At 38.5% G+C, this 21,223-nt stretch overlaps 1 protein-coding gene across 47 annotated transcripts in view; it reads right to left on the bottom strand.

Moving 5' to 3' along the window:
* The window catches only part of Clasp1 (cytoplasmic linker associated protein 1), a 242,023-nt gene that overhangs the window by 196,716 nt on the left and 24,084 nt on the right, over positions 1-21,223 (bottom strand). For all 47 annotated transcript variants that reach the window (XM_033757159.1, XM_033757162.1, XM_033757160.1 and 44 more), the window contains exon 2: positions 17,323-17,800. In XM_033757159.1, coding sequence (XP_033613050.1) covers positions 17,323-17,517 — 195 coding nt within the window. In that variant the 5' untranslated portion in view covers positions 17,518-17,800. The remainder of the gene's footprint in view (positions 1-17,322; positions 17,801-21,223) is intronic.

Here is a 21,223-nt window from a genome sequence, read left to right as displayed (position 1 = left end):
GGGAGGGATGGAGAAAAAGAAAGAAAGAACCAACCACACTTTACAACTGTGGCGGAGGTGCCTCTGTTGCAGGCCAGGCCTCAAGATAAAGACAGAATGCTTGGGCCTACACACCTCCCCAGGGGATAACTGTATCACCTGGTCCAATAAAGTCTAGATAGACATCAGTCACCCTGGTGGGTGACCAAGACCCCCTGATCCATCCCTTCCTAAAGAAGGTCTTTGTTTTTTCCATGTACACTTGCTACGTGACCTGTATGCCCACTGGACCAATATTACTTAAGCAGCTATACTTGTAATCTTATTGAATGATCATAGCTTTGACTCACATTGTACCCACCTTGTGATTTTGCTCTATAAATCTTCCTCTGTGGAGTCTGTAGCAACTCACTTTCAGGTCCCCTTCTGTCTCTTAGGACCTCTCTCCCTCCCTCCCTCCCTCCGCCCCCCACTTCCTGCTTCCCTCTCTCAATAAAGTTTTCCTACTGTTAACCTCCATTGTTCCTTAGAATTCATTCTTTGATTTGTGGGAACACAAACTTGGTGAATTTGACATCTAGCAGGATAGGAGTCACATTTATTTCCCCAATATCATAGGCACAGTCGAATTCCCACCATCACTTTTATTTGTGCTTACTAAAGAATACAGGAAAGATTCATAGATTAGACTCCAAAGTACACCAAAAAGTTGAATCTCAGAAAGACACTAACAATTCTTGAAAAATCACTAGGGAAACTATTATAGTCATTTAGATGAATTAAGGTCTTTCTAAAGTCCCTGAAAACATATCTCAGTTGGAGCCTTTTAACTTGCTTTCTGTTGGGACACGGGGGATAAGAGAAATGCAGGAATCGCAGGCAGAGACAGATGTGGGTTATGGAATTTCAAAAACAACACACTGCTCCTTTCCTTCATTTCCCCTTCCCCCTGAAGTGCATATCCTTAATAGTGAGCACTTACAACATTCTGTGGCATCTCCCAAAAGTGTTTCTTTGTCTTTAAGTCTGACAAGAAGTCACAGGCTTAGCTTGGATACTTCCTGCTTAGTTGTACAATTGGCCAGTTCTCCAAAGAACCCTAATTCCTTTAGGACCCTAATTCCTTTTACTAAGATTTCCTTTCAAATTGATTCTTGACTTGACCTGAAAGAGTGCCTACTGGCCAGATCTGAGAAACCAAGAAGATGCTCACACAGAATAGGATAAACACACCATGTTTAAATTCAAGAGCTGTATAAGTACTCTCTTTGGTCATCTTTGAAGAGGGCATAGGCACCAAATCAGGTTAAAAAAAAAAATCTAAGGAAAAAATAAAGCAGTCAACTATTACTGGAGTTTTGAAGCAAAAGACCCAGCCCCGGTCCCAAGAGAAGCAGCTCAGCCACAAACCCCAGGACACTAGTCAAGGAGATGAGGAGTGGTGAAGGGCAGAAGGCAGCTTTAATTAGCATGGCCATGCTGGGAAGGACAGAAAAGGGGGTTCAAGATTTGTCTTTGAGGGGCTGATAGAAACTTTGGAGTTTTCTAGAAAGGGAACAAAGGCCAGGGTTGAAAGTTTACATGTGGTGGGGTGGTTTGCATAGTTCGCAGTGTCCAGCATTTTGGTCAGGTCATGGTATATGGTTGATCAGTATCACAGGACTAGTTCTGTGAGGTCCTGTGAGAGCCATCATTGCCTGAGGGGACAGTTCAGTCCCTGTCATGAGATGACTGGCTCCTGCTGTGGGGGTAGCCTACATTCTCATCATGGGGTAATTGCTCTCATTTAGGGGGTGACTTGATTATGGGGTGGTCTGTGATGCCCTGCTTTTCCTGTAACCCATGGTGATTACAGGTTTAAGACAATGGCTGGACACTTCTGGGCATCACTCCTGAGGGTCTGGAACAGTACATTATAAAGGCTAGCAATCAAATGCCCCTGTAGGCTCTGAAAATTACCTTAGTTACTCTTACCTTGGTGACCTCAGTCTAAAGAAGGATAAGGTAAGCTAGATAAATTTAGGGCTGATATACTTCATAATACAGACACTTCTTAAATGATTAACATGCCAACATGTAAAGCTTAGGAGGGATCCAAAGTTTTGAGACAATAAAGGAGACACATAAAATGAAAGCAGAAATGCCAAGCTTTATCCTACTTTTAATTACCCCATTGGCTATCTAATAAGTCCACCCTCTAACTCCTTGTTACCGAACTGCCTTTCTTATACTGAATGTAGTTCGGATTAACCAGACAGACGGACCATGCAAAGTTCTTCCTCAGAAAATAATCACAGCTAAAATAACAGAACTAAAGGGAAAGACAGAAAGCTATTTTTGAGATAACTGAAGATAACTGAATACACACTGGCTGACAAATGACATGAAGGAAATAGCAGTAATTTTGTTAGGTGTGATAATGATGCTGGTTTTTTGTTTTGTTTTGTTTTTAATGTTCTCATTACAGATAGATATTGAAATGTTAGCAGGTAAAATGACAATATGTGAAATTTGCTTTAAAATACTGAGGAGGGGAGAAAGATGAAAGAATTAACTGCTGGACGATGAGTGTACATGGAAACGTTGTTTTATTCTCTTTACTCTTATGCACAGTTGAAAAAATACACTACAAAAGGTTAGGGGAAAAGATACAATCCTTATGCAGGAGACAATCCTTAAAATGTAGTTGACTTGGCAAGTATTTTCAAATGACCTAAATCTCTATCGATGGCCGACAAATTAGGTAAATCATAGTACATAAAACTACTGTAATACCATGAGGTCAGAGAAATGACCATATTTTAACAAGAAAATGTAACCTGCTACCATTTATAAAGAGTAAAATAAAACAAGAAACAACAGGCTATAGAATAGCCCATCATGATTCCAATGCATTATACCCACAGAAATGCCTAGGAGGCTGTTCCTCAAGGCCTGGGCATCTCTGGGCAGTATTATACTAACAAATTATTTTCCATACTGTTCTTTTTTTTAATTTATTGGTACTGTTCTTTGGGAACTTCTTACAGAGGCATTTGCTTATATAATTCTTTCTGGGATAAGAGAGGTTTAAGGTTTAAGTTTCCCCAAATTTAAAATGAGGTTAAAAATATAGACCTCGTTGTGATAAAAAGCACTTTTGACAAGATATAGCAAAGAAAGACATTCAGAGAAGATAGTGTTCTTTTTACTTTTTGTTTCAGAATCATAAAAAGTAATCGCTTCTTAAAAACTAAAAAAAAAAAAAAAAAAACTTTACTATAAATTCAGCATTCATGTACTTCCCCTTTCACCTTTCTTTTAGTTGATACCTAATAAGTGTTGTTTTATTTTAAAGTTTAAGAAAAATTCAGTCTTTATTAATGCACTCTTAATACACATGTATTAAAACACACCTTTGAAAACACAATATTAACCACATCCTTAGATTGTCACTTCCTAACAATATTTAGATATAAGACTCCTATCACTTGATCACTTTTTTACTGTGATAGTTAATCATCAATCTCAACGTGACTGAGATATACCTAGAAAATCAGTAAAGAACATTTCTGGGTTCGTCTGGGTTTCCAGAGATGATTGGCATGTGATTCAGCCAGGTAAGTGGGGGAAAACCCAAACTGAGCATGGACAAGACCATCCAACAGTGGACTGGATGGAAGGGAAGAGGAGAAATGGGAAGCTTATAGAAGCAGCTGCATACTCAATCCTTACTGAGTGGGTGAGGGTTTTCTTTGCTGACGCCATCACTCATAAATGCCAGACTTCAGATTCTTCAGCCTTTGAACATGGTTTTGCACTAGCAACTCTTTAGCCGTCAGTCTCAAAAGGGATACATCACTGATCCTTCTTGTTCTGAGGCTTCCAGCTTCTTAGAACAGCTACCAGTTTCCCTGGCTCTAGACACTGGTGGTTGCAAAAAGATTTCTTTTCTTTTTTGAGACAAGGTCTTGCTATGTAGTTCTGGCTGGCCTTGAACTCACTATGTAGCACAGGCTGGCTTCAAACTCACAGCGATTCTCCTGTATCAGCCTCCTGAGTGCTGGTATTACAGGGTGTGCCACCGTGCTCAGCTCTTCCCTTAAAATATGTATATTTTATAGGTTCTGTTTCTCTTGAAAACCCTATTACATTTACTTTGTGAAATACCTGTGAAAATTAAGCATTTTATTCTTCATTATTCCTTCTACTATAAAGCAAAAAAATCAAACCAAGCAGCCAGAAGTGGCTTACTGTGACTGTTGCTTATCAACTCTGAACATTTAACCACTGCATATTTTATAATATTCTATCCCAAAATTCTGAAGTAAAAACAAACAAAAAAGAAAATCTACAACAATTACTATAAAAAAGTTAAATGTAAAAGGTAGCAAATGAAGTTATTAAAATAAGCTAAATTCATACCAGTGTTTGCTCGTGGAGCTGGCAAAACTTAGCAAAACAGTTCATAGATTAAATGCTGTAGGGCTGGGGATTTGGCTCAGTGGTGCCGGTGCCTGTCTCACAAGCGTAAGGTCCTGAGTTCAGCCCCCAGTACCAAAAAAAAAAAAAAAAAAAAAAAAAAAAAAAAACAAACCAAAACAAAACAAAAAAACTGTAGCAGGCTTTCTACAGATAATTATTTTAATCTTTTTAGAACAACCAGATGAAACTTTGCCCCAAAGAAGTGAGACTTAAAAAGCTAACTACACTTAGTGGATCCTTGATCTTAACTATACTTTTCCTTGGTATCACCCATATTTTAAATACTGTGACCATGAATCCAAGAAAAAAAAAAATTATGCTATTAGTGATCCTCATTAATTTCAGACATGCAATTTCAGACCTGTAATGGTGTAACGGTGCTTTCTGCAACAAATCCAACTTTCATTTATTTTCTCATGAAGCAGGCAACACAGATCTTTGCTATCATAATTCTGACAAATGTCTTCTTGAAAGCAATCTTAGTAGAAAAATTTAAAATTTATGAACACTGCAAAAATTAGAATATACAAGAAAACCTACCAGTTATAATTTCATTATATAAATTAATATCTTTAACAATTTCACATATTTCCTCCCAGACCATTTTTTCTATACATGTTCACATAGTTAACATCCTGCTCTCTATAAATTTTGCACCTGTTTTATTTATTTGCAGTAGTCTATTAGCACTTCCACATATCAATGAAAACTATAAACTATACTTGCTGCAAAGTTCACTATCATCTGGATAAATGTAAGAAAATATTTACACATAGTATTTTATATTCTCCTTATGCTGGTATTTGGGATTTTCCCCAATCTGAAAGCCATTACTTGTTATTTCAAGTGGTTTTTAAATTACCATTCAAATTCTTTCATGGATACACAACCACACATAGAGGCCACACAATTTGGTCCCAAAGAACTTGGTTATTTTCAAGCGATTTGTGCCCAGCCAGTGCCCATTACAGTTAGAGACACTGCCAAAAGCCATAGTCTTGTCTGGAAAAAAAAAAAATCCATATCATTAGGACTTTGGAAAGAACAAACAATGAGCCATAGTTCTTCAAACCACTTAGAAATTAAAAGCCATGCCCTCAATCTGTCAAAAAGCAATCCCTCCCATCTTACAGATGCATTCTGAACCCTTTCCTGACCTCTAATACCAAAAATGTGTGTAGGGAATATTCATTTTATTTACCTGTGTGTCACTTTAGTAATGGCTCTCTTAGACAGCTGACCTTGAGTTTCTAATTTAGATGCTTTTCAAAGGCAGTCGAGCAGCTCACAAAGGTGACTGCACAGCAAATTATCTCCAGTGCTGTTAAATACACAGTACCTATGTTCATTTTTCTCCCTCCCAAGAGGATCTTTTGCTCTTAAGAGAGAAATAAATACATAGTTTCTTCCTAAACTTGTTTCTAATTTTGGAAATTATTCTTCTAGTTGTTAGAGTAGGACGCCTATCCACCTAAAATTCTTACATCTCAAAGGGCATTTTTCTTAAACATTTGTGGGCAGCAGCCAGTGCCCAGTCAAGATTGTTGGTGCTCTTCCAAACATCTGCTGGACTTTTTTTTATTCTTTGCACTGAAAATTTAAATTCACGATCCACTACATCAATGGGATTACAGAGCAAAGATATACCTATCAACAAGATGCTGAACAAGGGACCTGATGGCTTTGACATTCTCCAGACTTCCAGGCAAATGCTATGTGCCCTACAGGATATTATTTAATTTGGAAGATTCTCAGTGCTAACAAACTTTGGAAATTGGAGTAAGATTGAAGAATAATAAATATATAAAACCTGTAAGAGTGTTCTCACTATACCCTCACAGCTTCACAAACAATCTAAAGTATGAAGTTCCAATGAAATTCACAATTCTCCGCAGTTCACACCTGACTCACTTTCATACCCCTCAAACTCCCTCTCTTTTAAGGGAATTTATGCTCCTTATCCCATGACCTGATGCTATGATTTGAATACGATATATCCCCTAAGCCTCATGTACTGGGGACTTGGTCCCCACTGCAGCAGTGTTAACAGGTGGAGCTCTGGGAAGTGATTAGATCATTACAGCTCTAACTTCATCAGTGAATTAATCCATTAATGAGTTCATAACTGAAAGGGCTTCTTAGAAGGTGAAGCCCAACTGAATGAAGAGGTCACTAAGAACATGTCTATGAAGGGTACATACTGTCCCCAGGTCCCCTCTTTCTACTCTTTCTTCCCCATCCCCACCCATTTCTGTTCTCTACCCACTGCTGTCCTGGATGCCATGAGGTGAGCACCTTTCCTTCACTATTTTCTTCTACCATGATGTTTCCAATTTACCACAAGCCTAAAAACGATGCAGGTGACCATGGACTGCAACTCTGAAATTTCTGTGTGTGTGGTCAAAATATATACCTTTCCTCCCTTAAATTGTTATTCTCAGATATTCTGTCACAGCAACAAAAACATATCACACTTGACATGAGTGGCGGCCACCATTTTCTTGTACAGCCATTCCTCACTGGCCACAAAGAATGTTATCAAAAGTTTGGGAGTTTGGGGATCTGAGGGATTACTGAGCTGGGAAAGAACTCTTTCCTCTGGGATACAGCTACTTGAGTGCAACACTGAAATGAAACCTGTAACCCAAAACAAAGGCAGACAGAAGCTTGGTCTTTCCCCAGCCAAGTCCCTGGTGTTGTCTGCATAGTGATCCCAACCTCCTCCTGGGCAGAAATTGTCTCAGTAGCACCCCTTTTCAACTCAAACTAGTTTCAACTGAGTTTATGTCCAAAACAAAGTCTCCCTAACTTACCTCCCATAATCAGGTTACTAACAGGTATTTTCAATACAAAGTTGCTCTTTGAAAAATGTTCTATAGGTTGGCTAGAGTAATGAGACTCAAATAAAATCACTCACCTATCCCCTCACTGCCTAACAAAAACATAGCAAGAATTATTTACTACCTACCAATTAATCTTTATTAAGATAAACTGACACTGAGATTAGCATAAGCATGAAAGCATGTGGCAAAAAGGATGTTCCAAAGAAGTGAAGTTTGAGGGTTTTTTTCCCCTTACAGCTCTCTTGAAAGATAAATATTACCCTCATTTAAGATAACAGGACTAAATAAAAACCAACAAGAAACCCAACTTCCCTAATCCAAAGAGGACCTTGTCCAGGTATTAGCATTTCCTTTCCTGACTACAGACATCTCCTTCTCTGCTAATGCTGAGCATACCCTAAAGAGAACCCATTCTGTCATTTAAAGGGAAACACAATTAACAAAAATAAAGTTAAATTATTTATTTTTAAGATTTCCTCTTACATCATCAAGAGAAATGGTAACAGCTAAAATTCATGCACAGAACTTCCTCACCATCTATGATCCCATCTGCTGGTCCACAGGAGACATCCATTTTAAGCATCCCTTCTTTGCCTCTACCCAAAATCCCATGTAAAAAGCTACGCCGTAGTGTAGCAAATTCCTGCAGGCTGACCTCCCATCTCTACACTCGGCCGTTTCTCTAAACTCTTTACCACAGTGGTCCTTGTCACAGACTGCCCATCTACCTAACCTGTTAAAAAGATAACCTGATGAGGCCTGCCAGCTTTGTTTTCTTTTCACCCAATACTCACACTGCCCCTTAGCCTAAAGCTCAAGCTGGTGAGTCTGCCTGTAGCTGGATGCCCTCAGTGCACTCTTCTGTGTCATCCATTTTGAGTACTTTGTTTTTCCTCTTCTCATAAAATGTCCTTTGACATCATGCTAAATCCAGAAGATGTTCTGCTTTTATATGCCTTTTTATAGTACCCTCATAACAGTTATGGAAACTTATAGCTGACCACTTTATTTCTACTTTGGCTGCTAGGAAACTGAACCAAACTTCATTACATTACTTTATGTCCAATAAAATATTAGGATGCCTTTAGTAATTAATAAATATAAATGTACCTAAATAAGATTATTTGAAACATTTTTTTCTTTCTTTGCAGTAGGTTTTGGGGGGTATAACCATAAAAATATATATTTTGGGGGCCGAGGGAATAGCTCAGTGATAGAATGCTTGCCTTGCATGGGGTTTAATCCCTATCACTGAAAAAAAAATCTTATACAAATACTCTTCTTATACAAATAGACATAGAACATACATTTTAAAATAAATGGAGGCAACTTTTAAAAAATGAAGGAATTATAGCATCACAATCATCCTTTGCATCACAATGGTAGGAGTGTAAGCAAGACTGGTAAGCAGTACATACAGAAGAGGGATTCCAGAAAGGTATCAGAATCCCTTATAATAAGCCATTTTCAGGGCTGGGGATTTAGCTCAGTGGTTCCACCACCTGCCTCACAAGCGCCAAGGTCCTGAGTTCAATCCCCGGTACAAAAAATAAAAATAAGCCATTTTCAATGGACGTAATCTACTTGCAGCATTAATACTTTCCACCAGTAGAGCTCCCACAATCGAATTAACTTCTCACATCTTAATGTCCCACTATCTCTCAATATCCTCATGCTGGCAACCAATCTTCCAGCACATGAAGCTCTGGGAGATGCACTTGGACCATAAGTAAAGAAATACTCTCACTTCTCCCTCTGAATGTCAGCAGCATCCAGGTCCTGGTGTCACACACACACACACGTGTATATAAGCAGCAGTCCCCAAACTAGAGTCAAATGAGATGCAAAAAAGTTTTTAAGATGAAAACCACCAGGTAAACATTAAATAGAGTTGAGACATACACACACACACACACACACACACACACACATACACACACACACACACACAAAATCACCCTTTGTTAATCCGCATAGTAATAACTATACAAGGCACGAATTTTGAATGGATGTTTACACTGGTAAGTAAAAGCCTGATGAGAAACAAAATATTTAACATAGTCTCAAAATATCCCCCACAAGACACTTACTAATTATTTTAAAAAACAACTTTTTGAGGAAAACTGGCAAATACTTTCTTCACCAGATAGGATAAGGACATACTGCGCAACTCCCCATATGAGGCACTGAGAAGAATATAATCACTTCGGTGGCATTCTTGCCCAAAATGTGCAACCTTCACCCAACCAGGAGGACCATCAAACAAGCTCAAGGGCTACACAAAAGAAAAGGTCTGTACTCTCTAAAAATGTTCAGACAGACAAAGAAAAACAGTTGACAAATTGTTCCAGGGCCAGGAAAAAGTACACAGATATAAAATCTCAGGCAGTATCTGCTCCAGGATGGGACTATAAACAAAGAAAAAAAAAACTTTTCTTCTGCTATAAATGACATTAGTGGAATAACAGGTAAAATGTGAATAAAGTTTATCAATAGGTATTAGTAGTCTATGATCCTCTAACTATCCTACTGTAGTTTAAATAAGGAAGAACATGTTCAAATGGTAAGGGGTGCAAAGAAGGGGTTGGAGGAGAGAAGGAAAGGAAAAGGGATTTTTAAAAAAAGAATGAAAGAAAAATGGAAACAAAACTTTTATAAATGGGGAGGAAAGGGGTGAAGGGAGGAGAGGGGAATAGTAAAAAGAATGAAGACATAACTATACTAAGATTACACAAATAAATATCCTTGTTTTTAGAAAACAAACATATGTAGGAGCAATGGAGCATTTTATTTATAACTCACAGTTGAAACATGGTTTTTCTATAAAATGGAGTACTACTCAGCCACAAAGAATGAGAAATTAGAAACATTTATAGCTAAATGGATACACATTGAGGCTGTACTCTTAAGTGAAATAAATAGGACACCCTTGAGTAAATACTGAATAGTTTCACTGGTGTGAAAAACTAAAAGTGTAAATAAGGTTCAAATGGTATAATTGGGAGTGTGAATAGGAAGAAATGGCCAAAGGGGAAGTGGGAAGGGGAGGGAAAAGGAAATAAGGGAAAAGAAAAAATGTGAAAAAATGAAAAAGTAGAAAAAAAGTCTTTGGAAGGGTGAAAGGGTGAAGGGAGGGCAGGGGAATGGGGAAAAAAATAAGAACAAGATATATCATGTAAAAGTACAAGATCCCAATGATAAATGTTAACTGCACTGTTTGCTTTAAATGTACCAATAAACTTAAGGGGGGAAAACAGTTGAAACAGCACTAATATGCATATACAATGATAAAACAAACACTGAAGAGAACAATGGGGTGGCAGAAACATACACGAAAATTCTTTGTGCTGTTTTTTTGAAATGTAGCTGTAGCCTGAATATTTTCCAAAATAAAAAGTTTTAAAAGTACACATAGTCATGATTCTACCAGGACCAAATAATTATTTTAAATGCAGTCATCTTAACTACTGTATATTTTATTTATTAAAGTACAAAATGAGATTCTTCTCTCCTACTCAGGATGTGGTCCTTCAAAACAATCATTAACTATGGAGTGTATTCTTATACTCTTTTTTTATGATCTAACAAATGGTGCTAGCAATACTACTGCGAAATTATAAAGTACTGCACACTGTTCAAAGGTGGGCTCCAAATTAAAATCCTGCCTCTGACACTTTCTAGTCCTATAACCTGGGGCAAGTTTCTTTGTTTCTCTCAGGCAGTTTCCCCAGCTGAAGAATGGGAATAATCACAGGGCTTACCATACAGCATCTACACCATGATTGAATGAGGCAATGCCTGCAAAGTATTCAAGTGTCTGGAACACAATGAGCACTTAATAAATGTCAAGTATTAGTAAAAACAAGCCATCATGTTTTCACCGGCCTCACTGTGGGCTCCATGTGCTCATCACAGCTGTTCCTTTTTGTTTCCTCTAATATTCAATTTATGATTTCTTCTATTATCTGCATCCCTATTTGTGTTTTAGTTTTCTAAAACAAGGCAATGTATAAATTTGTGGGGTTTTTTTTTTTTTAAAGAACAAATGAAATTCTCCTAAAACAGAGATTTTCAATCAATGGGTTCATTTATAATTTTAAATTCATCCTTCACAGAAGTCTCAGCCAGCTTCTGCTCAGCTGAGGGACTTTAGTATCAAGACAGTACAACTCAAGGCTTAACATCTTATTATAAAAGATGTGAGGGGCTGGGGATTTAGCTCAGTGGTTCTCCCGCCTGCCTCACAAGCACAAAGTCCGAAGTTCGATCCCCAGTACCAAAAAAAAAAGATATGAGGTCTCTGTCCCAGGGCACAGGCAGAGCTACAAGAAGACTTGCAACCTCAGCTCCACACAAAAGTTAACTTTCTAAGATCTCGTTATCATTTGACCCAATAACGACGTAGTATCTTAATTAGTGCCCTTTTACTATCCTTATGCTACATACATGGCACTGTGCTGGCGCGCCATATGTAAAGGCTCACTGAATCCTCCAGATAGCTATGCACACGATATCATCAGACCCATTTCACAAATGAGGAAATATGCTCAGAGTGAGAAAGGTGCCCACATCTCAAAAGTCTAAGTGGCAGAGCCAGGATGGAAATCTTGATGGTTCAGACTCAAATCTAAATTATTTCCAACGCAATTTGTTTCTCTTGCATCTGAATAAAAATATATAGGGAGAAACACCATTAATTACTTATACCAAGGACACCATTTTTACCTTACCATCCACATGAATTTTCTTGAAATAAGTGGCCCTAAGGTTTTTTTGCTTTTGTTCAGTGCTGCTCTCTGTGGATTTTCTATTTACAACAGAGGCACCTGTCTTTATAAATCCCACCAGAGAAATATACCTCCAGCAGCCAACAAGACAACTCTGGGAAGAGCTGATAGTATCTGAAAGGAGGTGTCACTTGGTGACAGCATCCAGAAGACTGCCAGAAAAGGAAACTTATGTCACTTAATCTGAATCCAATAATCTTCCCTGGCTCTCCTCTCAATGACACAGGGGGATGGGAGGATAAAAACTTCAATGAATGCCAAGGTAGGGAGGCAGGCAACAGAAATGAGATGACTCTCCCTTATCTGTCATCACATGCCCCTCCTACCATAAATGCACTTGATCCAGAAACAACACTATGCTCTAAAAAATAGCTTAGATGAGACTAACTCTTTTACAGTCTACTGAGCCACTGCCGCCAGAGAAGGACAAGCAGGATGGGAAAAGAGGCTGTTCAGGACTTACTGTAACTTACTCCTTTTGACTCCTCGAGCTCTATTTAATCCACCTTCCCATCAAAGGCTCTCCAGCTGAGTACACCCTAACTTTTTCATCTTCACACTATGGCACTGATATACATGCCCATGGAACAATTTATATTGAATTATTTCCTATCATACATTGTATAACTGTATACCATCCTCTCATGTCCCCTAGTTGTCCCTCCAGTCAGATCACAAAATGCTTTAGAGACAAAGAAAGAAAACTCCAGGTTGACAGAGAACCCACAGATTTCAAATTTCAAACACAAGAAACATAGCACAGACCTTAAGATAAAAGTTCACAAGGATGAAGTTGACACAAGGAAGCAGATTGGACAGACCCAGACAGCCTGGGCACTGGTCATATCATGTCAGCCCAGGGACCACATATTCCATATGACCAGCTCCTAGGCAGCATCTGATATATAGTTAAGTACTTTTTAACTTTAGGTTTGCGATGAGGAAGGCTTTGCAAGTCCTTCCAAGTTGTGACAACCAATAATTAGTGTGGCCCTGGTGGTGTTCTGGGATGCATGAATGTTTAAATAACTAAATGCTTGTGGGCAAGAAAGTCCGAGGCCAGCTCATTGTAGATAATCAGTAACAGGCTAACTGAATTCAAAAAGATCACAATGAGTATGAATGAGGCAAATAAAAAACGGCACATTTTCTTGAAATATATTAAAACAAGCTGTCCTCTAATCTAAATTAATTGTCCCTGCCATCCCCAAATTCTATGCAAATTATGATCCTTACTGCTCTTCCTCCAGATGAAGCTAATGGTTCCCACCAGTGAACTAATGAACTAATGGTTCCCACCTGTGAAGAAAGTGTTGGGCTGGAGATTTAGCTCAGTGGTGCCACCACCTGCCTCGCAAGCACAACGTCCCGAGTTTTATCCCGGGTATCAAAAAAAGAAAAATTCTACCTAAGTGACACAGAGAAAGTGCTTGATGTTCTAGTCCAGGGCCCAAGTTTCTGCAAATCAAGTTTTATTGAAATATAGTCACTTACCTATTATGTGTGACTGCTTCTGTGACATAGTGACCCAAGCTAGCTTATTATTTGCAAGAAAGTCTATATGGCTCACAAGCCTAAAATATTTACCTATCTTGTCTTTTAAGAAAAGTATCCGCTAACCCCTGATCTTATGAAGCAACTACAGACTAGGAAATCAGAGAAATCCACATTGAAATCCCAGTTTCGTAATCACTAGCAAAAATTACCTCGTATTTCTGGGCCTTAGTTACCTCTTGTATAAAATCAGGATAGCACCATCTGCCCTGCAGGGGTATTACACAGAGTAAATGAGGTAAGGCAGATGAAATGCCTAACACACAGCAAGTAAACAATAGGTGGTAGCCATTAAACTAGAATTAACATAACTTACAAATGTGCCATATTAAGAAATACTCAAATGTAAAGTTATTCAAGCTCTACTCAAACATAAGACAATGGGCTGGCATGCATTTCACTTCCCAAGAAATAACAAGAATACTATTGTTTTATAAGGCCCAAAGTACTTCAATTTTCTCCTCAATTGAAAACATAAAAAAGCAATACTCCAAAGTTTTGCTAGTATAAAGCCAATACATTCTGTTCATACTATTTTAAGTGTAAAATAAAATCTGGCATGTAACTTAGACTATGAGTAAGAAATTTTAATCTGTGATTAAAAAAAAAGGGAGAAACCTAAATAAGTTTACAGTTTTGATACAACTATCAGCAACACTTGCTGAGTTCCCGAGATCTTTCATGTAAACAGTATTTGTTGAGTGTCTACCATGCTCTGGGCTCTGGGTCCAGCTGTAACACAGGAGTTGTCTCCACATACTGAAAGGACTTACAAACCAGGGGCCTGCTCAGCACCATGTAAGATTAGAATCACAAGGCATAGCCCTTGACTGCAAAACCATCTGTGTTAAGTAATACAAGACAGTAGTACAGCTTGACAGCTCATAAGCAATCATCTCACCTAACTCTGCACTGCACAAACAGGCTAACTGAACTAGCCATGGTTACAAGCAAGCTGGTTGCAGCCATGCCTTCCTGATGACTTGGCATTAAAGTCTTACTTAAGAATTACTTCTCAAAGGTCAAGTCTGAATCTTTTGTTTCTTTATAACCTTACAAATGATACTTTGCAAAAAGTATCCAATCTTCAAAACCCTGAATTCCTGAGAAGCATTATTCTGTTCTTCTGTCTTCCCACAGAAGGCCATCCATTTCTGTTACTGTATACACTACTGCTACTGCAACTGTTTGCTCATTTATCAGCCCTACTTGTACTAGATATGAGTTCCTTGAAGACAGGAACCATGTGCTGATGACAACCGTAACATGTAAGTACTTAGTATGCGGTAGACTTTTTATAATTTTAAACTCATTCTCTTACTTGTTGTTCACAATAACTCAATTAATTATCCCAACATTACTGATGAGGAAACCGAGGCCTGGAGATGTTACAAAAGCTCAGCACAGTAAAACAGATTGTACAGATTACTAATCAACATCCATATTGCCTCAGTTCTATCCCCAAACTTATCCTTCACTTGGCCACACCATGTGGGTGAAGCTGCCTCCCTTCTTGAGACCAGTAGGTCGAGCAGTATAATAAAAAGCAATCGTGGACACTCATTCCATCTTCCAGCAGTGCTGGAGTGGACACACAAAGCTCTCTGGCCAATGTGATGCACAATGTGATCCTGATGGGAGCTCCTAAGACAGATCCTCCCAAGTAAAAGACATAAGTAGATATTCTGTTTCTTGAAACACTCCTTCAACTACTGCTGATATTAAATTTATCTGAGATATTAAGTTTTCTTACAATAATTTTAAGTCAGTTGAGTCTGTTTTCAGTTACTCTTGGCCAAAAGCATCTTCATATACACACAGAAAAAGTAGTGGAACTGTGGTTCAAACATACATAAGGTGACTTCACAGCCCTCAAAAATGTAATGAATGGACTCTCTACGATCACTCCCACCACTGTCACCAACGCCAAGTCCAGAAGTACTTCCAAACTTCAGCAAAATGAGTAAGTAGCTAAATAAAATAGAATTTGAGTCAGCTTTCAAACACAAATATGGTAAATTTTATATCCAGTTACAGGTGAAATATCAGGACTCTCGGTTACACCCTTAACAACCATAAAGTCTCATTTCTCTTAGATGAGACTGAGCGTTCTTGTATATGGAAAACAGTCTGCTCTAGAGCCAATGACAGAATCCTGAAAGAGCCAGGTTCTAAATCCAAAACTGCCACCTGTAGTCCCACACACCTGTATGCCAGGCACTCAGGAGGCTGAGGTAAGAGGACTGCCGTGAGTTCCAGGACAATATTGGGCTACACAGTGAGTTCAAGACAAGATAAGCCTATAGTGATATCCTGTCTCAAAAACACCAAGCAAACAAAACAAAATAAAAAGTCCAAATCAGTCTCAGAAGACTGAGTTCAGTCTTCAAAAGCACAAAGATTCAATTTCTGTCAGTCCCTTCCACAATGTCCATGTCACCTAGCAGCAGTCATGCAAAATCCCCCCGCCTCCCTCTATCTTAACTCCATCTTCAGAGGCTCCCCTCCTGGCAAACTGAAAAGAGCTGAGATAATGATGCTAACAGAGGGGACACAGAGAAAGAGATCTCTTCAGCATTTCAAGTTACACCTGTTTCATTCATAAAGCTCAGTATTTGGTATATTAGACAGCTTTCCTATTACTGAAATAAAATACCTAATGCCCACAACTTTATAGAGAAGGGGTTTGTTTATGTGGCTCATAGTTTCAGAGGTCTCAGTTTGTGGGGAAAAGATGCTCCAAAGCGGAAACATCATGGCAGAGGGGCATCGCAAAGCAAAGCTGCTCACCTCATGGAGGCCAAGAGCACAGAGAGAATAAGGGGGAAGAGCCAGAAGACAGGGAGGGACCACAGATAAGAATACACCCTTTCCAGGTCACACCCCCAGTGACCCACCTTGTTCAACCAAAGTCCCAACTCCTAACAATACGTTCAGCTATGAACTCATCAGTGAATTAATCCATCGCTGAGTTCAGTACCCCCCTGATCCAATCATCCTCAAGAACCACACCTCTGAACACATGAACCTTTGAGGAAACCTTTTAGATAAAACCACAACAAATGGCAAAACGGTCAATCTTCAAAGTTGATCTGGGCCATGACATGCTACTCCCACCCCCAACCTACCCCTCCACTCCTCATCAAAGGCACAGAAAGAAACTTAATATTTAAACCTGAGGAAAAACCTCTACGCCATTACCCACAGGTCACAGGATAATCCTTAACAACCTATACTAGTTCTAGTTAGTTACCCAGCAGACTTTGTTAACAGTGACCTGAAGGTTAAAACCTTCATATCCTATTGCCAATATGCTCCCTGAGGAAAAAAAAATCAATGAAGATTCTTGTTTTTAATGAAGGGTCACTCACCAATCTCATGACCCATGCAATGCAAGGCACCGTATACACTTAACTTTGAGGCTGCACGTATTTGTACACTTTCAACATAAAACCTCTCCTTATCTCTTCACTAAGCCTTTTCTTTCTGAAAGGGCTTATGGAAAAGGATTTTTTCATTTCCAACAAAAAAAAATTTAAAAATCAAATTAAGTCTCAAGAAACCACAGCCTGTGCAAGCATCATATTGAAACCAAGGAATCATGTTGACTGCTCACAAAGGAGCTTTTTTAAAGGACAATTTTGATCCAGAAAGGCAGCTCTGCCACCTTTCAAGAGTACCTAAGTACAGCTTACCTTATAATTGCTAGAGTTCACCCAAGAGGTAGCAAGTCCATCCACAAGCTTATCTAACATGGTCTGGTCGTGCTCAAGATCAGCAGACTTCTGTTTGTCTGAGAAATAGTCTATAAGTTCTTGGCCAACCTGCAGTCGCTTCCCCACATCCTTTTGCAACACCTGAGCCAGGCAAGACTCCATGCGAGGCTCCATGGTAGAATTCAAATCCAGATCCAGCAAAAGCTAGAGGGCAGTCAGGATGACTCCCTCTTGGTAGCTGATCCAGGGAGGCCGCCTCTGTTTGCTGAAGGTTACTAAGAGCCTGTGTTTCAAAGATGCAATCCAAAGAATGGTAACAATGCACCATGTGTGTCTGAAGAGCAGCTGGTAGGATATTAAAAGTCCAATTTAAATAACTAACAGGAGATAAAGGAGTGAGTGGCACAGTGATGTTCTACTACTGGGTCTGAAATACTTCATAATTCAGCAGTCCATTCTGAAAAATAAGAGAAAACAACAAATCAGCACAGATAACATAATGCTCAAATGTTACAAAACATTAAGTCAACAACAAAGCAATTCATGATGCAGAATCATTTATAAACACATGTGGAGTATGAAGCATGAACACTTGGCATCCATACTGGAATAACATAATTATTACTCCTATCAGGAAAGAAAAGAGCCAATGAGTTATATAGTTGGTAGGTTGATATTTTCACAATTTCCTAGCTTGCAAAAGGAACTAATCTGGAACGCAATATTCTGATTTAGCTAGCATATTTATTTTTAACTTTAATTTTGCTTTCTATTAACCACAAAATACCACTCTATCTGAATAACATAGCATTTATTGCCTTACTCTGGGTCTTCCAAAAATAATAATTTTCCTAAAACCAGGGCAGGGTCCATAAAAACATCACTGACCATAATGGCCACCTGAGCCACATTAATCAAAGAGAGCACCTACATCACATTTCTTGGCCAGCAGCTTTCAAGTAAGTAAAAGCCCTTGCTGCCGCCACCCCCATCAAAGAAAAGAGGAAGATAAATGGAGGAAAAGAGAACAGGCTCACTCATGTTCTGATCAATTACTGATACAGTATCGAAGGCTAACAACTGCAGCATCGAGCCTCCAGTTTTGTCACAAAATCAGATCTCAAAATCATGGTTAGGTAGTGCAAAGCACATGACATGGGCAAAGTATTAAAATTATGGAGGTTGTTTGGGTTTGATGATACTGGGGTTCAAATTCAGAGCCTCCTGCATGCTAGGCAAATGCTCTACCCATGAACTAAGCCCCAAACCCTCAAAGCTGTCTTAAACAAATTATACAAGCTGTCTAGTTAACCTACAGATGCTAGAAATGTATAATGAATTTCTTACTTCAATTTATTCTTTTTTAAAACCATTACTCAACCCCTTTCATTCTAAACTAGTAAGGACCATGCTAGGCAAATTCTCCTCCAATGAGTTACATCTATCCCTGTAAGCTTCTTAAGATAATTATTTAATAAAGTCTTAAGACACTCAAAAGCAAAAGCAGGTTCATATATACAAAACTCATAGAATAAGAGACTAGAAACCTCAGATATTCTCTCTCTCTCTCTCTCTCTCTCTCTCAAAAAAAAAAGTAACTGATAATCCACTTTTACACTTATTTTTACTAAAATGTTTTTGGGATACCTCTTCCACACTTTTGAGTGTTTTCTCCATCTCTATGTCAAAGGTATTCAGGGTATACAAGTATTAATCACATTGTTCCAAATTCCCAAGGTATAAGAGGAGTTCAAGACTTTCTCCTCACTCTTTTCCCATTTTCTTCCCTACAAGCAAATAATGTCACTAGTCTCCTGTGTATCCTTTAGAAGTATTATTTAGCTACCCAAGCAAATAAGCACTCTATATGTTCTCTGTTTGCCCTTAGGAAGTTGTCCAAGCATTTACAATTAAATCATAAAAACAGAAATCTACTACAGGAAAAGTTCATATACAAATAATTTTATTGAAAACTTCTTACATTTAAAAATGCAGAAAACTTGAGCTGGGTGTGGTGGCATCCACCTGTAATCCCTACCCAACTGCAGAATCTCACTCCAGCCTCCCTGGATCCCTCCTGGCCTCCTTTCACTTTCTTTAGTGGCTTCCACACCCAGGTGGATGACATCACCCCCTCCTTTCTGCCTCCTCAGACCTTTAACTTTTACCCTTTCAGTCATCTGCTTTCAACATCAGCAATCTCTCCTCTACTGGCCAGTTTCCAGCCACCTGTAAATGTTCCTAAATCACCCACCTTCTAAAGGCCCTCTCTGGAGCTCACGTCTTTCATCAATGACACTGTTAACAATGAAGCTTCTGTAGGCAGTTGTCACACTGGCATCTCCATTGATGCACACCTTAACCTTCCAGTCTGGTTTCCCCACCTCTCCACAACTGGGAGCTATGCTTGTGGAGATCCCCAGGGATGGTCTTATTGGCAAAACCAAGATTTCTTTGCACATAACTCTACCTCTCAGAAGCATTCAAAGTTGATCGTCCTTTCTTTCTTACAAAATTCCCTACTTCTGGGGAAAAAAGCCAACATCCTTTCTGCAACTTCTCTAGCTACACCTACTCAAATTTCTTTAACCATCTCTAACCAATCGTAAGAAATTCTGTTTATATAATACTCAGTGATGCTAGACACTAAAACTTCTGGAAATAACTTAAAAAGTCTAGAAATCACTGGTCAGGCATGGAGGAGAAAGACTGAACAGACACAGGGCCCAACAACCAATTTCTAGTACCAAAAGTAACAGCACTTTGGCCCTCCAGGGAACTCTGTACAAGTCATCTTTAAACTGTGCAGACAGGACACTAGCTGGGCATATAACTGTTTACTGTGGGAAGAGTACTAAAACCAGGGGGGTAGAAGAAATAAATTCTAGTGTTCTATAGCCCCCTGTAGGATGACGACAGATGAAAATAGTATACTGTATGTTTTAAGAAAATGTTTTCATCAAAAACATGCAAAATGTTTGAGTTAGATTTATTTACCTTCATTTGAACATCATATAATACATACATGTATCAGAACATATAGTGCTGTATAAAATGACAATTTTTATGTATCAATAAAAATAAATATTTTTACAAGGTAGAATTACTCAAGTGAAATCAAAGTTATACTGAATCTCTTAATCTCGCACTCCAATGTGTATATATTAACTACACTATAATCATGACAAAATGCACTATAAATGCTCACAAGTGAATAAAAGGTGTTTAGGTTCACTGTATTACATTAAAAAGGCAGTTCACATAAATGGGAAAAAAGCTTAACTGATTATTCTCTGGCTGAGATTACATATTTCTTAATCTTTGTGCTTTTCTATATAGGTTCTAATTTTTTTCTACAAAGAATACATGCTACGTTTATAATTACAAATGAAATGTTATTCAAAAATCAGACACTACTGCTTCACAATGGAGGAAAATCCGCCTTTCAGTATTGTGGAATGGAATGTATATCTATTATTAAAGGGTAAATCAAGAAGAAAATCTTAAATGCCTAAGAAAATAGACATAGTGGATTAGTGGATCAGTTAGCTAAAAAAAAGAAGTGAAAAGAAAAAGGGGGAAATAAACACAGGTGTCAGTAAGAGATTCAAGAAGGTCAGTATTTGCCTTCACTAATATCTTAATGAAGAAATTTTTCCATCCTCTCAGATATTTTAAATATTCTCTAAATGTGCATTGTAAAAGTAGCAAAGAATTTTCATTTTATTTTGTGTTCTCCTGGGGCAGGTTTCTAATACTAGCTAAGAACTGCACTGCCCTTTCCCTATTGCTTACAACTCCCTCAGAAACAGAACGAGACAGTGTGCACTGAGAATGGCTGTAACCCCATGATGGGGACATGAGGGTTCTACTATTCTCT

Source organism: Fukomys damarensis, unplaced genomic scaffold, assembly GCF_012274545.1.
Source record: "Fukomys damarensis isolate Sample0158 unplaced genomic scaffold, DMR_v1.0_HiC HiC_scaffold_29, whole genome shotgun sequence".
NCBI classification, from domain to species: domain Eukaryota; kingdom Metazoa; phylum Chordata; class Mammalia; order Rodentia; family Bathyergidae; genus Fukomys; species Fukomys damarensis.
This window is presented reverse-complemented; position numbering and strand designations above follow the sequence as displayed.